Source organism: Megascapheus bottae, chromosome 9, assembly GCF_031878675.1.
Source record: "Megascapheus bottae isolate mThoBot1 chromosome 9, mThoBot2.hap1, whole genome shotgun sequence".
Taxonomy (NCBI): Eukaryota; Metazoa; Chordata; class Mammalia; order Rodentia; family Geomyidae; genus Megascapheus; species Megascapheus bottae.
In genome coordinates this window covers 38,032,334-38,050,823 of record NC_143517.1, presented here as the reverse complement: position 1 = coordinate 38,050,823, position 18,490 = coordinate 38,032,334, and the positions used below count along the sequence as shown (strand labels likewise).

General features: G+C 38.1%; 1 protein-coding gene and 1 pseudogene across 4 annotated transcripts in view; one reads left to right on the top strand and one right to left on the bottom strand.

Annotated features, from left to right (window-relative positions):
* Cpq (carboxypeptidase Q) overlaps nt 1-18,490 on the bottom strand; it is a 387,604-nt gene that overhangs the window by 224,767 nt on the left and 144,347 nt on the right. For all 4 annotated transcript variants that reach the window (XM_090339115.1, XM_090339112.1, XM_090339113.1 and 1 more), the window contains exon 4: nt 8,752-8,959. In XM_090339115.1, the coding sequence (XP_090195241.1) occupies nt 8,752-8,959 (208 nt within the window). The remainder of the gene's footprint in view (nt 1-8,751; nt 8,960-18,490) is intronic.
* LOC150059040 (axin interactor, dorsalization-associated protein pseudogene) lies at nt 4,440-5,317 on the top strand (annotated as a pseudogene).

The window sequence follows — 18,490 nt, the reverse complement described above, 5'->3', positions numbered from 1 at the left end:
TGTTTTCACACCATGAATCCATGTAGTCCACAGGTGGCCATTCTTGGATAGTCTACTTTTAAGGACCTGTATGTTACTTTAACTTTTTCAGTAGATGTTTCAAACATTGTTTTAATTCCTTTTCTGTCGTCTTGAATATGTCATATGGCTCAAAGTCAATGTGTGAACTTTATTATGTTATGATATAATCGATTTTTAGTGAGGTCCTCACATTCAAAGTGATGTGGGTTATGTGTTTTGAGCTGTGTGGCTTTATTTGTGTTCAGTCGTGTGCAGTTTCCTTACTGTTCCTTTCTGTGGCTCGAGTCATATGTGGTTGCCCACGCTCTTCTCTTTGCCCAGGACGTCTCATGACAAATCCTGTGTTCACTTATTCACTTCCTCCTCATACCTCTCATCTTTCAGAACTCAGCTTCCATGACATCTCAGATTCACTTACTCTTTTCCATGTTTCCTGTGTTCCTTGATGGCTCTGTTTACTTCACGCACAATTTAACAGCTTGAAACAAATATATTAATCACCTTATACAGTTCTGTGGATCAAGAATGTGGGAATCATTTACCAAGGTGATTTTGGTCCAAGGTCTCTTCAAGCTTGCAGACAAGTTATATGCCAAGGTTGTAATCATCAGGAGGATGGTTTTGAACTGTTGAAGTTATTTGTTGGCTGCTTGTCCTTCTGTGGACTTTTCCATGAGGCTAGATGATATCCTTGTGAGGATACTCAGGGCTTCACCCAGAAGCAAGTGATTCAAAAACCAGAATAGACAGGAAGTCACACTGGTTTTCATTGCCTCTTGCATTCTAATCTTGGCCTTCCCATACCATCACTTCTGCCACCTTTTATTTATTACAAATAAGTTACTAGATACTGTTTACATGTAGAAAAAATGAATTCAGCCCCGTATTAAAAATGAGATTAAAAAAAACTATGGGTAAAATTTAAAAACCACCAACCAACATATTCTTACTGCATCATTATATTACAATTATTTATTACTTACATGTTTTCATTTGGGGAGTTGGACTAGTATTCTTAAAGCATCACTTTAAACTGTATCTACAATGTCTAAAACTGGCAGTTCTAGAGGAATCACACTGCATTTCTAAAAAAATCTTTCACTTCTTAAATATGCGTCATGTCAGTTAGCTAAGTTATTTAACCCCTTCAAATCTCAGCTTATTCATCTTTGCAGCAGGGATTGTGAAAACCAGCCCTATCATTGAATGCTAGTGGGTCACACCTATAATCCTAGTTAAGTGAGAAGCTGAGATTTGAGTGTCATGGCTCAAAGGTAGCCTGGGCAGGAAAGTACGTGAGACTCATATCTCCAATTATTTAAAAGAAAATGTTGGAAATGGAACTATGGCTCAAGTGCTAGCCTTGAGCATTAAAAAAAAAGACAAAAAAACCTAAGGATAATTAAAGTCCTAATTTCAAACTCCAGGAATAGCATGTGTGCATACACACACACACACACACACACACACACACACACACCCTGTCGTGGCAATCAAGTAGGAATTACTTGTTACCAGGTAAGGTGTACATTGGCAATTATTACCTGATCTGTCAACCAGATCACAGGGCTGCAAGCCTTGCATCTACGCTATAGACTCTGAGTTCTAGATTCTGTTGCATATTTTACTGACCAGCCAACCTTTTCCCCCTCTCTTCTTTGCCCCAGAATATTTCGCATACTTACAGCAACCTAGTAAATATTCAACAGGCATGCACTTCATTTACTGCTATTGGTTCTGATAGTTGTCTGCATTTTCCTACCCTCCAGAGTAAGCCAGGACACTTTCTAAGCAGCAATATTTCACAGATGAGAAGAGCAAATGACTTCAGAAGTACAGGATGATGAATTGTTAGAAACGTAGGTTATGATGAGACAAGACAGATGTGAATTTACATCCCAGCTCCACAAATCCAAATGCCCTGGGAACTCTGGGATCTCTCTAAGGCTTGTTTTCCTTATCTGTTAGCTGAGGACAGTGACATTGCTTGTTTGCAAAGGTCGTAGTGAAGACTAGAAGGGATAATACATGAGATGCTTCTGTTGTACTTCCTGTCACCTTGTAAGTGCACTCTATACATGTGCGTTCTCCTTCATCTTCTGAGTGTGATTCTTACCCAGTTGCCCCATCATTTTAGTAAGAGAGAGGCATATAAACCTAAGGAAAGAGCCACATCTTCCTGAGTGGAAGACTTATTCTGGCAAAAGAGGAATCTCTCAGGTTTGTGTTGCTACCTGGGTGGCTATCTATCTAAACCAGCCTGTCTGCTTTAAGCTATTCCCATTTGCTGTCTTTATGAGCCCAGAGGCATGCACAGCTATGAGCACATTTCAGAAATTTGAAAAAATAAACAATGAAATGTCTCATGCTCGCCGCACATGTTATTTTCCCTCCCGTGATTTAGGTTGGCAGGTTCTCATCCATAAAAAAGAAGTTTATATGACTAAAGCAACAAAGAAAGGATACATTTGCCAGCTTAAGACTCTAGCCCCACCCCACCTCTCAACTTTCCAATTCAAGGTTAAGATGTGAACAAATGTTCCAACCAATACGTTCATGAAAGATTTAATAATTACTTTGCTTATGAAAGTTTAAACAGCTGTTTAAGTTAGTAAAAGGGCTCCCACCCAGGCAGAATAACCTGCTATACTCACTAAGATGGTTTTACAAATCATCAGACTCCATTTTCAGATGGAAGGCAAAGACATTTGCTGTCCAGCCCTGAACTATTCAATTATGTATGGAATGAATTTGTCCACCAGGTCAATCAGGCTTTGTTTACTCCTTCAACAAGGGTCTTGACAACCCCAACATTAAAGCCGTTCCCAAAGGGGACCGCTAAGCTTTTCAATTATTTATTTTTAGAAAACATGTATACATGAAAATAGGCCAGGCCTTGTTCTCTAGGTTATTTTACTGTGCGACTGTATGAAAACAAGCTTCATTGTCAAATGGATTTAGAAATTATAGAAAATCACTTATTCTTTTGGGTCTTCATACCCATTGTTTCCTTTGCTTGAATATGCTCCCACTACTCCATTTCATGACCATTAGCATAGCTGACTCTTACTCATTCTATAGGCATAAACTGAATCTCTGCTTGGCCAGGATGTTGATCTTGAAACGAGTACCTATGGATCCAGTGCAGGTGTTTGTTTAATGGTTTGTCTACCATGTAACCCCATGTTCTGTATGTTTGACCTACCCAGTAGATAGCTGAAGTTTGGCAAATTCTTGTGGAATTAATAATTCCATTCACCTAGTCATCCAATCTCTCCTTTTTTTCCTTCCCATATACAAACTTTAACTCATCCTGCCAATTTTATGTCTTTCTAACATTTTCCTCCTTTCTAGTACTTCAACTACTTCAGCTCAGGACCTACCAGCTCCAGGATGCGATTTTCATTCTTGTCTGAGTCAAATATATACAATGGCCCAAATAAAGGAAGGCACAACTTCATTGCTATAACCCTTCAGTGACCCTCTGCTGTGTACAGGGCAAAACTTCAGCCTTTCACATGACTGCCAGGTGTGCTGTGGTCTGCTTCCCTGAAGGTGACCCTTCTACTCGGAAACTCCTTGTTTTTGCATGAATACTAATGTTTAGATTCAGGAAAGGCAAACAACCTACCAACAAAACATAAGAGGGAGGACTCAATTCTACAGACTAAACACAGAGCTACACTTCTCAAAGAATACTATTGCTTGTCCCATGCCAGACATTTGATAACTGTGTGTTGAATCTATGAATATGTTGAAGAACAGAGCCTAAAAATACAAAGACAATCTACCTGTGGCTCTCACACCTCTGTCCCTACTGTTTCTCAAGGTAAGCTCTATGTTAAGGTGTTTTATAAAGGGCGCTGTGGTACACTCCTATGAGCTCAGCTATTGGGAAAGATGGAGATTGAGAGGTTCATGGTTTGAAGCAAAAAGTTAGCTAAACCGTCGCAACTAACAACCTGGGCATGGTGATAGACTGTTGTGATCTTAGTTCCTGGGAGGCACAGATAAGGAAAGTGCAGCCTGAGTTCTGCCAAAAAAAAATGCAAGACCCTCTCTGAAAAATAAGTAAAGCAAAAGCCTGGAGATGGGGCTCAAGTGGTAGAGTCTCTGCCTAGCAAGTGGAAGGCCTTGAGTTCAAACCCTAAGCACTACTTCCCAGCCCCCAATAATTAAAGCCTTAAGAAATGCCATCAAGAAATATTTAACTTTATGACTAATAGAGTTCTAACTGTATTTGAACATAAAATTCAAAAAAAAAATGTCCCATCCTTGGCTAGTGGCAGTGGCAGTGGCCCTAGTAGTTCTTCCTGGCCCTGTTAATATGGGGGTCAGGCCCAAGGAGGATGGCGCTCTAGAACCCGGCCTTGCTTCTGAGGGGCCAAGGAGGGAGGGGATTAGGGTGGGGACTGGCCATGTCAGAGGTCACCTGGAGTCTGCTGCAGCGCTGGGGCACCAGTTTAAGGAGAGGTGCCTGCTTCAACTCCTGGGCCCAGCTGGTGGAGGCCATAGACCAATATCAGATACTAGCAAGGCATCTACAAAAAGAGGCCCAAGCTCAACACAATCATTCAGAATTCACAGAAGAACAAAAGAGAACCACAGGCAAAATCGCAACATGCTTGGAATTGGGAAGTGCAGCTTTCCAGTCCACACAGTCCCAAGAAGAATTTAAACTGGAGGACCTGAAGAAGCTAGAACCAACACTAAGGAATATTCTCACATGCAATAAAGAATTTCCATTTGATGTTCAGCCTGTACCATTAGGAAGAATTTTAGCACCTGGTGAAGAAGAGAACTTGGAATTTGAAGATGAAGGAGAAGGTGGTGCTGGAGCAGGGTCTCTTGACTTTTTCCTGGCTCGAGTTCCCAGTACGCTACTATCCAGATTGCCATCGGAACCTGGAATGACGTTCCTCACTATCAGAAGTGAGAAAACTGGTCTGATTGCATCGATCCCTATATTGCAATTAGTGTAAAAGATTTGAATGGCATAGATTCAACTCTGGTGCAAGATATCCCTGTGGCTTCAAGAAATGAAGACACATATGTCCATTTTAATGTGAATATTGACTTTCAGAAGCATGTCGAAAAGTTAACCAATAAGAAGAGGTTTACCAGCACCAAGTGTTTTGCTTTCATGGAGATGGATGAAATAAAACCTGGACCAATTATAACAGAACTATACAAGAAACCCACTGACTTTAAACAAAAGAAATTACAAGTATTGACCAAGAAACCACTTTATCTTCATCTACATCAAACATTGCACAAGGTAATGGTCCTGACATGAGTGAATTTTACCACTCAGTAGAAACCATCATAGCTCTGTGTAGCATGTTCCCCCTCGACAGCCAGGAAGTGAGCCGTGCCCAAGGGAGCCCATTGCAAAGCTGTACCACAGAACTCAGCATATTACAGACATATAAGACTCTTTTGGATACAGATTTACTGTAAAAAAAATGTCCCAAATGCTGTGAAATAATACTCCATTTCAATACCACTAGATCTTACTGGATTATGATGCATGTAATCCATTATCCACTGATTACACCATTTATTCTCAAGTGATTTTAAAAAATGGAACTTTAGGGCTGTCAATGGCCTCTGGTTTCTCCAGACAAAGTTCTTAATTCAGTAGATGAAAGATTAAGTAGCCCAAAGTCACTCAGCCTGCTTATATAGCTGAAGCTAAACCACAGAGTCCCATAATACCTACTTGTCTTTGTTCTAATATTCTACATCAATAACTATCCTTCTGAGGTGATATTTTGCCCCTGGGAAACATTTGACAATGTCTGGAGACAGTTTTGATGGCCAAGACCTCCGAAGATAGGAGGTAGGGTTGAGCTGGGTTCCATACTGGAACCAGGGTCAGACGCACTGCTAAGCATCCAACAGTGCCCTTGATAGAGCCCCTCTAACCACAACTAAAAGTCAACACTGTAGTGTTGAGAAATCATGTGCCAGTGTTAAAAGATAAAGCAAAACAATGAGAGAAGGAGGGTAAATGAATGAAGGGACCAAGGTAAAATCATAAAATTCAATGCATATTCCACAAACTTAAAACTGAGGGAAGGCATAGGGCTAGGATCCATGGGGGATAATGAAGAAAGGGGGAATGCAGATCAAGATTCCTTACAGTCATAATTATTTTGTTGAACGGCAATTCTTAATGTAACTACTTCAAGATAATGTCTTTCTCTTTAAAGTATTCGGTTAACAAATCAAAATCACCAACTATATGCAGTGGCTCACACCTGAAATCCAGCTACTTGGATGGCTGAGATCAAGAGAATCAAGATTTAAAGCTAGCCTGGTCATACATGAGAGCTCTGGGTACAGGGGTGTGTGACTGTCCTCTGAGCTGCATGAGAGGCTAAGAATGGGATGATTATGGTTCTAGACCAACCTAGGCAAAAAAGTTCACCTCAGTAGAGTATTAAAAAATGTTCAACATCACTGATCATCAGGAAAATGGCTAAAAAATACCTAGAGCTATCATTTTGACATTTCCCATCAGCCTTTGCAATGCTGTATTATATTTGAAATAATGCCAGCATTTGAAACCAAATCAGTTCTTTGAATCCAGGAAAATAACTGCTATAAGGAAAAGTCACATACTAAAAATATAAAAGTCACATATTAAAAATATTCTCTCATCCAGGCTCATTCAAAGTGAGTTTGAATACTAACTGCTCCTCACCGCCAAAAAAAAACTAAAACACTTTTCTTTTTTCATAATATCTCCACAGAAGAATTCTTGAATATATTAACATTTTAAAAATATTGCATTTCCTAAGCAAATCTCAGAATAAGACCCATGCAATCACTGAGGATTAAAGGAAAGGACGCGAGCCCCAAGAGTCAACATTAGTGAATCTTTACTGGTGAAAGATGTTCTCTGACAGGTACAGCCCTACTCAAGCTTAAGATCAGTTTATCTTCTGGTCAGATCAGTTGATACAACTCTCCTTGTGTTATCTGTTCACTTGTTTATTTGTTAAAGCAGAAAATTATAGAGCCTCATGAATTAAGCCTGGAAAGGACTGGGGGCTAATAACAAGCAGGTTCTGTCCTGCATGGAGTTGCTAACAGTGGATACCCATGAGGGGTCTCTAGTCCTCCAAGCCAACAGTTCTCTCAAGAGCACTTTTGATCAGCTTTCCCATCAAGTTAATGTATTATCTATCACATGTAAGATGTGATCATTGATCGTGTTAACTTGGACTAAAGGAAACACCTTAACTTTCTGTTACTATTATTGTGACTTCTTATGGGTCTGCTATTTCAAAATTATTAGGGTTCAGATGGAAGAGATTACTCTGGCTCATTAATTTGCCTAATACCTAATATCTAGTTTAATACCTGAATGGGATGTATACATTACTTGCCTCCCTGATCTGTTCAATCTTTGAGGCTCTAAGCTGGCTATAGGGAAGATTCTTGTAAAACACATAGTTTATGCATGGTGATCTGACTCCTGTGGCCTGTTAGGATCTTGCTTTTGGATTATCTCTATGGCCATAAGCTTGCGGTTGATTACGCCTAGATCTCAGAAGCAGATGACTGGAAAGAAAAGACCCCTGAACTAAAAAAAAACAACTCTTCTTCTACCCCAAGAGAAGTGCTGCTTCAAGACCTATGCAGAACACTTGTCCCATCATCACCAAACATACCACTCCCCACGGGTTCCTTCATGCTACCAATTACTGTCAAAAACACAAACTTGAAAGTTCCGAATAACTTAAGATCTATTTTTAGAATTCCAATTGAATACCAATAATGAAGACTGATAGAGAACACTTACCAAAAATAAAACCTGTGTTTCTGCCCAGTTGAAGATCTATGAAATAAACATAGAGTCTTGGAGCTCCTGCGAGGTGTCAAGCACTGCTAGACCAGTTGTGTGCTTGGTCTCCTGCAGATGGCATACCTAGTTCTTCTGTTAGTGACTCACACGTTCACACATGTGAGTTATATGGCCCTTTCTTTGTGTAAGTATTCAACAGATTACTGCATAGATTGCATCTATCCCGAAGACCATCTTAACACACACACAGACATACAGAGACACACAGTCTAGAAACTGACTTTTTAAGTTGTGGATTATGTTGCCATCATCCTGTGAGCAGGTCCCTTTCTAGCTGTGCAAGCCTGGACATACGAGTTTTTCTCTAGATTAGTTTCTTTGTCCATAAATACAAAGAAAATAAATTGTACGCCACTAAGCTTTGAAAGAATTAAATAACATAATTCAAACTAATGAGCACAAGTGTTAGCTATTAGTATGATCTCAGCTGAGCTGGTTTCAAATGTAAGAAATGCATAGCACTCTCGATTGTTCAGAGTTTGAATGTCCATAGCATGGATCCCGCCCTTCACTTAGTCCTGCCATTTTCATTGCCAGTACCTACTGGGGCTTGAACTCAGGGCCTTTCCCTTTCCCCTTTACTGGGAGATGGCACTCTACTATTTGAGTCACACTTCTACTTGCAGCTTTTTTCTGGTTATGTGATAAGATTCTTGTGGATTAGACTGCCTGAATTGGCTTTGAACCACAATTCTTAGACCTCAAGGCTAGGATTACAAAGTTGAGCCGCAGGCACCCAGTAGATAAAACTTTAGTGAACCTATGAGAACATCTCCAAAGGACTCATGCTCTTTGTTTCCCAAGCTTGACCAGAATGTCCTGTTCCTAAATAACTCGCCCCTTATTTCACTCACCTGCTCTGGGTACTTATTCCCAGTGATCTCCGCAACAGTGTTGAAGGAAACAGTATCTGGGTAGGTCTTTGCTCCCATCTTCAGCTGAATGACAATGGTTTTTCCATGGGAAGCCAATCGTCCTAGCATTTCTGCATCTTCCAAGGTGATACAGGCGGTGGGAATCTTGGGCACATCTTCCTGGTACTCTTGATTACCTGTGTGAGGACTTAGGAAGAGAAGCCACCGGTTACCTTGAATGTGAAAATAGACCCAAAGCCCCTGTGTAGTGACCTTTGCATCTGAGGAGTTGGAACAGTGGGCAGTATTCATCTGCTTTTATAATTGAAAAATAATTTTTAGGTTCAAATGATTTGATTTTTTGGATAGCTTGGATAACTGTTTAGAGTTGAAGATGGTTATATACTCTGAAGAACATTAATAGTGCCTTAAAGACCAACAGGTGAATTCATATGTCCAGGGAGACAGGGACCTCTGAAGTCCAACAGGGTCAAGCTAGAAGGTCTGCATTGCACTCTGGTAGACTTTCTTCCAGAATATCCTGGAAGAAAAGTGACCTAGACATTGTTAGTTCTGTGGTCACTCACTGGTACTGGGTTTTCTTTTTTCTATCTCAAAGGTCCAAATACACAACTTGTATCAATGGTAGCATGCGGTGCAGGGTAAGCACTGGAACAAAGTCTGGGGAGCTATTTGAATTCTAATGAAGAAAGTGCGGAATAAGACCATGTTCTGGTTTAACAAGACAAATGGAATCTATTATTATTAGAGCCCTAAATGAGAAATAATACCCATGCTGGTCAAACTTGTGATTCATTTCCATCTGCTTTTTCTTAACCTTAAGAGAAAGATATATACTTGAAGCTTCTATCAAGCTATTGTTGATTCACTCTCAGGATCTGCTAATGGAGTTTGCTGAAATCATTTTTCTGGGCTAGAGATGTGGCTAGATGGTAGAGTGCACGCCTAGTGCCAGGTCCCCAGTTCAAACCTTAGTATTGCCAAAGAAAGAATAATTTTTGAACTACTCATTACTCAACATTCAACTTGTTCTTTCATTCAACATTCAAGATGTCTCTTTTGCCTTGGGATGGGTCTCCCTGTGCTCCATTAGCATGCCCTCCCTAAAGCCACAACCAAACAGCATTAGCCTCTCACCTATTAGTCCATTTTCATGCTGTTATGGTTTGAATTACAACTATCTCTGACGGCCCTCCATCTACAGCTGGTCCTGCTCTTTTGGGTACTGGTAGGGCTTAGCTGGAGGAAGAAGGTCACTGTGTCTAGACCTGCTGTGGTTCCTTCCTGGCTATCTCTCCCAGACTACCAGGTATATATGAATGACTGTTTCCTTGTTACCATGTCTGTCTCCGAAACCATGATCTAAGGCAGAAGCTTCCTCCTTTGAGTTTTCTTTGTCAGGTATTTTGTCACAGCAAAAAAAAAAATAACACACCCATTTTCTGCCAAAAAATGTAAATCTTTCCCTATAGAATTAATTTTTTTGCTATTTCCATAACCATTCAGCCATGAGATATTTCAGTCTTACAGATGATGACTTGGTATGCCTCTGCCATAGCAGTGACTCCATCCCCCCATGCAGGGACACAATGTTCCAGTAATTTATCGGTCACTACATTCTTGGTGTGATGGTATTGTTCGGACTGTATTCAAGGAAACATTTATTTAGAGAAACTATATAGAAGAATGGTTTAGAACAGAGGCTCCTTGGATTCAAATTCATGCTATGCTATTTGTGGCTAATTGCTGTGCACAAGTTACCAATGTCTTTGTTTCAAGAGTTTCTTTTAAGCTGGGAGCCAGTAGTTTAAGTCTGTAATTCCCACTATTCGGAGGGCAAGATCTGTGGAATAGTTTAAAGTCAGCCTGGGAAGGAAAGTCTGTGAGATTCTGATCTCCAATTAATCACCAAGAAGCTGGAAGTGGATCTGTGACTCAAGTGGTACAGCACTAGTCTTGAGCAAAAAGCAAAGGAACAGTGCCAAGGTCCTGAGATCAAGTCCTAGTATAGGCACACACAAATAGATTTCTTTTTATTGTAATTATTAGAGGGGTTATAGTTAAATTCGCCACAATGATACTCCTTCTCATGTTTTTGTCCCCATTTCCCTCCCCCTACCCCTCCCCTCACCTCATTTTCCCCCCTTCCCTTTCCTATTTCAAATAAACAAATAAACACACATATAATATACAAGGTAAGGTACTTTAACAATATGAGAATAACCAAAGGAGTAAAAAAGAGATGAGAAATAACATAGTACATTAAGAACAACATTCACTCATTATATGGGTCTTGTTTCCATATCCTGGAGGTCCTTTCATTTAACCTTTTATATAAAATAATACTTATATTATAGGGTGATTTTTTCAGATTTGATTAAAGTATATGAGTAATAAATTTATTAAATGTTAAATATCTATTTTCTTAACTTCTCTATTACATATTCAAACACCAAATCATTAATACCATTGTAGTTTACCCACCAGGCACCATTTATTAAATGCTGCCAATAAATATTAAATATTAATTATTTATCAAAACAAAGACAAAATGTCTTATAAACTTAGAATCTTTTTTTATTCTAATCAATAGAAGGGTTACATTATATTCACCAGATAGAAGGTGCATTACTTCACAAACATTGATACCTTTTCTCATGTTTTAGTACCCATTTCCCTCCCCCAACCCCTGCCCATCATCTTGTTCCCTCCCCGACTCCAAATCTTTTCTTTTTTTTTTAGAGGTGAATAATTTTTTATTGTAACTAATAGAAGGGTTACTGTTATATTTGCCAGATAGAAGGAGCATTACTTCACAAACATTGATACCCATTCTCATGTTTTTTTCATATATTTTTTATTGTAATTAATAGAAGGGTTACATTATATTTGCCAGATAGAAGGTACACTAATTCACATACATTGATACCCCTTCTCATGTTTTTTTCATATATTTTTTATTATAATTAGTAGAAGGGTTACATTATATTTGCCAGATAGAAGGTACACTAATTCACATACATTGATACCCCTTCTCATGTCTTGGTCCCCATTCCCCTCCTCCTCACTCCCACCCCTCATATTGTTTTCCCCCCTTCCCTATCCAATTTCAAATAACCAAATACAAATATATTCAATATAACAGATAATAAAGTGAGATATTGTAACAATATGAGATAACCAAAGGAAAACAAAAGATATGAGAGATAACATAGTACATTAAGAACAAAAATTATATGGCTTTTGTTTCTATATCCTAGAGGTCCTTTCATTTAGCATCATACTATATGGCCTTACATATCTAGGTTTTGCTCTATTGCAAATCTTTGCTATGAGAGCCCAAGGTATCTACTGATTATGACAAATGAGGGAAACCATGGAGCATATATTCCTTTGAGTCTGGCTTACTTCACTTAATATGATTTTTTCTAAGTCTTTCCATTTCCTAACAAATGGGGCAATGTCATTCTTTCTGACAGCAGCATAGAATTCCATTGTGTATAAATACCACATCTTGTTGATCCACTCATCAACTGAGGGGCATCTGGGTTGGTTCCATATCTTTGCTATGGTAAATAGTGCTGCAATGAACATTGTTGTGCTGGTGGATTTAGTATGTCCTTGTATCTGGATGATTGGGTAAATGCCAAGGAGTGGAATTGCTGGGTCCTGGGGAGCTCTATGTTTAGTCTTTTGAGGAACTGCCATACTGCTTTCCATAGTGGTTGAACGAGTTTGCACTCCCACCAACAGTGTAGTAGTGATACTCCAAATCTTTTCTATGGGATAAGTGTGATCCACTCTCACTTCAGATTCAGGCTGCTGAAGTTACATAATCTGAATTGAATTTTGATTCCAGAATTCTCTACCTGCCTGACATCCACACAGCTTATAGTGGTCTCCTCATCTGTAAAGCAGTGATCACATTAACATTTGTCTCATAATGCTGCTAAGACATTAAGACAGTATTTGGCACATAGTCACTTACTTAGCAAATATTAGTAAGTTGTTATTTCTTCAGTGCTAATGTTTCCCATTGAGCTGAAGAATTGATTAATGAATCTGAAAATTTCTTTGCGACATGAAGGAAGACAATCTAAATATTTGTTATCCGTATTACATTATGTAATGTCTGGGAATCAACAATCAATCCTTGTTCTCAGATGCTGCTACTCAAGAAGAGGTCAGGATACTACTTCTTAATAGGCTCTTAGGAGTATTCTTTATAGACAAGTTTGTACTAACAAGTTTAAACATACATCAAGTAAAGCCAGTGCTCAGGAATGCACCCTGACTCTTTGGGGAGAAATAACACTAACAGGCATCCTCTAGCCTGGTTCTTAATTCAAAATATAAAAGTCTTTGAATTTGTTTCTGCAGCTAAGCATGTCTTCTGGTAAGGGAGCACTAACATAACTAACAGAAGGCAGAAAGAAGACTCAGTATTGGTACCTAGAATCCTATATTCCTTTTACTGTGCTGATAGATCCTGTCCTAGAGGGACCAAAACTCACTGCTTTCCTGCCTCCCCTTATAAGCTCTATCTAAATGTAATAGTAGCAAAGGGTAATTGACAAAGGAATCCATAAAAAGATCAAAGAGCCTGAAAGCATTAATACCAATTCTTTATGAACTCTTCTATAAGACAGCAGGAAAGGAACATTTCCTAACATCTTTCTCAAGGCCCTTAAAACTTACATCAAAACTATAAGACATTTGAGAGGTGATGTAGGAGCTGGGAGAAGGGGAAGAGAATGATGAAAAGGGTAACATTAATCAAGACACATTGTACTCATAAATTGTCAGAGACTGACAGACTGAATTGAAAATTCTCTGCTCAACTACTGAAAGACAATAAACTTTATTATTTTGTCGGTTGCGGTGTTTGAACTCTGGGCCTGGGTGCTGTCCCTGAGCTCTTCAGCTCAAGGCTAGCGCTCTACCACTGAGACACAGTGCCAATTCTGGTTTTCTAGTAGTTAACTGGAGATAAGAGTCTCATGGTCTTTTGTGCCTGGGCTGGCTTTGAACCATGATTCTCAGATCTCAGCCTCTTAAAGTAGCTAGTGTTACAGGTGTGAACCACCAGCACCCAGCTTAACTTTATTTTTAATTAAGACAAGGTATCAAAAGAAAATGTAAGTAAAAATCAATGTCTTGTAAATATAGATTAAAAAACCTTAACAAAATACAGCAAATGGAGCCAGTTTAAAAAAAACAGATTAAAAAGATTATATGCTATGATCAAATTATACTATTTCAGAAATACAAGGTTGATTTATCATACAAAAATCAAGCATGCAGAAAAGCAGTGAAAAAATCTAACATCTTTTCATAATGAAAACATTAATGAAAGTAAAGGGAGGCAACTTCCTTGAACATTACACTAAATGGTAAAAGACAAGAAGCTTTTCCTCAGATTATAAAAAAGGAAAGGATTTCTGCCCTCTTTCCTTTTACACTAAATTGTACTAGAGATTCTAGCCAAGGAAAGCAAAAGATAGTTACTCCACTTTAAAAGAAAGATACAAAACTATCTCAATTTACAGATTATGTGATCTTGTATGTAGGAAATCTTAATCTATAAAAATTTTAATTAGTAAGTTCAACAAGATATAAGATTGGTATACAAAAGTAAGTTGTACAAGCCAGGCACTAGTGGCTCACGCCTGTAATTCTAGCTACTCAGGAGGCTGAGATCTGGAGATGGCATTTCAAAGCCCTCCTGAGAATGAAAATCCATGAGATTCTTATCTCCAATTATTTAACCACCAGAAAACCAGAACTGGGCATGTGACTCAAAATGGTAGAGTGCTAGCTGCTTTTAAGCTGTAGAACTCAGGGAGAATGTTCAGGCCCTGGGTTCAAGCTCCATTACTAACAAAAAAATGTTGTACAGTGATATGAAAACATTACTCAGATTTGTGTTACTACATCAAAGTGCTTGAAGCAGCTAACTTTACATATAATACATACATAATGTTATATATTATATATAACTTAATATATAAGTATAAAATACATGTATAAAAATAAAAAATAATATATAAAGTTATATATATATATATATAACTTATTTGGTCATAGTTTTTGAGGTTCAGGGGTATGATGCATTTTGGTGAACAGCCAAATTATTTCACCTTAAACCAGGAGCAGGGAGAATAGGAGTGGCAAGACTAGTTGTCTCTATAATAACCCTCTCAGAAGAACTACCACAGAGACACATACAAAATACAGCGTGCCCCAGTCATCCAAGTATTTCTCAATATTCCTCCCCTTAATGATTCCATCACCCACCTCAAGCAGCCCCAAGGACCAAGTCCCCCACACATAAACCTCTGCAGGACACAAGAAGCAATGTATCATCCAATAGCAACTCACTAGCAAAGAGAAAACCAACAACTGAGCAAATAATGCCATGAACATTAGGAACAGAAACAAGAAAGTAAATTTAAATGTAACAAAAGGAGAGTAAGCTTGCATACTTGGAACTAAAAATTGTTTTAGTAAATAATCATCTAACTAAGCAGAAAGATGCCTCATGTTTAAAGCTTGAAATCTTTGTTATTGTTCAACTGGCAATAATTCCAACACAAATCTGAAGATTTGATACCCGTATCCACCAAAATTTTAGCTTTTTGTTGGAGACATTGACAAGAAAATTTTAATATTCATGCAGAAAATCAGAAGACAGAAAATAACCAGGAAAAGCTTGAAAAAACTTGGAGAATTCATAGTTCCATAAAACTACTGACCTATGACAACCAGACAGAATACTGGTGGTATAAGCAGTTAGATAAATCAATGAGAAAACTTTCAAACTTTACACTTTGACTGCAGCCTTCTAAATAGCCCCTTGTATGGATGGCCAAATTAACTCCAGGGAAAAGAAAAATATTTTCAATAAATGGTACTTGGTCAACCCACCATCAAAAATAAATAATAAAGTTATACCTCTATATTACACCATGTGCAAAAATGGATTCACAGTAAATTATGGGCTTAAATTTAATAGGTAAAACTACCAAATAGCATGACCTTGTGTGAGGAAATTGTTACTTAAATAATATCAAAATCACGAACCACAAAAAAAAAATTGAGCGATCAAAATTTAAAAATTTTTAAGAGACAATAAATGAGGTTAAATATATCCTTTAAAATGATACATATAATAAATTGGTTCATCTCTCAAAAAAAGCCAATAAACAGGGGCTTGGGGGTTTGGCCTAGTGGTAAGAGTGCTTGCCTAGCAAGCATGAAGACCTAGGTTCAATTCCTCAGTACCACATACATAGAAAAAAAGCTGGAAGTGGTACTGTAGATCAAGTGGTAGAGTTCTAGCCTTGAGAAAGCCCAAGGTCAGTGCTCAGGCCCTGAGTTCAGTCCCCATGACTGGCAAAAAAAAAAAAAAAGAGAGACAGTAAACAGAATGGGAGAAAAATCTTTAGAAATCAAAAATCTGCAAAGACAGATGAACAAAGTCAACAAAGTGGTAGGACACAATATCAAGACACATAAATCAACTTTTACACTATCTAAAACATAAAGAGCGCCTAGCGACTCACGAATAGCAACAAGATACACGTGTGGATTATGAACCTATGCTGCTCATCCTTAGCCATAGGGAAATACAAATCATAACCACAAGAGGCTAGTTCACACTCACTAGGGTGGATGAGAGGAAGCAGACAGCTGGAAATAAGCCACTCAGAGGATAGAGAGAGGTTAGAACTTTTGGATATTGTTGGCAGGATCATAAAAAGGTCTCACTACTTTAGCTGATCATTCTCACAATGTGCTGATGTGCGCCCATAACTCAAAAGAAAAGGACAGACCTCTTTACACACAAAAATACGTGAATACAAATAGTCTTAATGGTTAGAAGGTAGAAATAACATCAGTACACATCAGCTTGATAAGTAGGTAAACAAAATGTAATGCAGATACTATGAAACACTCAGAAGAAAAACATTCGGCAACAGTATGGATTATATTTGTAAGTGAAAGAAGCCAGATACAACTGACTAGATATTGTAAATTTCCATTTATATGAAATGTCCAGGGCAGACAAATCTAGAGAGATGGAAAATAAAGGACTGGTATGGATGAGATGAATGGTTAGTGAATACTAATGGGTGTGATTATTTTGGGGGGGATCACAGCAATGTTCTAAAATTAGACACTAATGGTGGTTGCATAACTGTAATGACCACAAAATCGTGCAAGTTAGAAGCAAATTTTACGATGGGTCAATTATATCCAAAATAAATTTCTATTTTAAAAATCAAAATAAGAGGGTTAACGTTCCAGATTTTAAAGGAGATGATCTTGGCTTCTTCCTCATTTAAAACTCAGGGTTCTATAACCTAATAGCTTCTGTGATCACAAGAAATATCCAAAATACAAAATGCACCTTAGCTGGAGGGGAAGGGGAGTTAGGAAACTTCAACATTGTAAGCCAGTTTCTAAAATTTTCTCTCTTCTGTATCTTATGAAAAGGGACATCATTTTAAGCCAGCTGAGTACTCACATGAAATACATGTAATATTTCAACAGATAAATTCAAAACGTCTCACTTGATTACAACATGTCAACTAATTCCTCTAAATGCCATTTACTTCTAGCGTTTCTTACAGAGACATTTTAAAAGAACATTATGTTTCTGAGTGTTTCAAAATCTACAAGACTCAATCTAGTACATGAAAGTGGGTATCTGAAAGGGAAAAAGAATGAATAAAAATTAAAAGTTAGAGGAAAAAACCATAATTTTTTAAAGTTTAAAGAAAAAGAATATATATTAGTTCAATAATTAAAAATGCCTTAAATTATGTGAATTTAGAGGAGTAATACTAAGATTAAAAACATTTGTGATTGTTGTTCTTAATGTACTATGTTATTTCTCATCTCTTTTGTTGTCCCTTGGTTATTTCATATTGATACAGTATCTACCTTGTTATCTGATCTATTGTATATATGTTTATTTGTCTATTTGAAAAAGGATAGGGAAGGGGAAAACAAGATGAGGGGAGGAGGTGAGGGGAGAGAAATGGGGACAAAAACATGAGAAGGGGTAGCAATGCTTATTAAGTAATGTACCTTCTATCTGGCGAATATATGTAACCCTTCTATTAATTACAATAAAAATATATTAAAAATATTAAGATTGAAAAACAGGGGGCGGAGTAATCAAAATATCTGAATTAAGGAGAAATAAAGGAGAAAGACTACTAATTGTTGTCTCCATGTTTCTAGGAGTGAACAGAACCACAATGAAGCAAAACAGGGGGAAAAGAATGGAGGAAAATGGGCAAAAAAGAAAAAAATGAAAACTAAAAAAAGCAGCAAAATTTTAAAAGCTATAACTATGTTTGGGAAACATATCTCCACTGCATCCAAGATCCAGTCCAGTTTCCTTCCTTGGGCTCAGGTGGTTTTTCCAATCAGCTTGTTTGAGTGGGCAGGAAAAGCTCTGCCCCCCATACTTGGGGTCCCTGTGACTGACCTCCCAGGCCAGTTCACTGGCAGGGGGGTCTGTCCTGTGTGTGCTGCAGGAGAAAGCCAGCCTGAATAGGTGGAGTTATATCACCACCAAGATAAATAGAAGGCCCACACAGTGGGAAAAGATCTTCACTTGCCATATAACAGACAAGAGTCTTATATCTAAGATATAATACCCACAGCTCATGAAATTAATTTCGTTAAAAAAAAACAATCACCC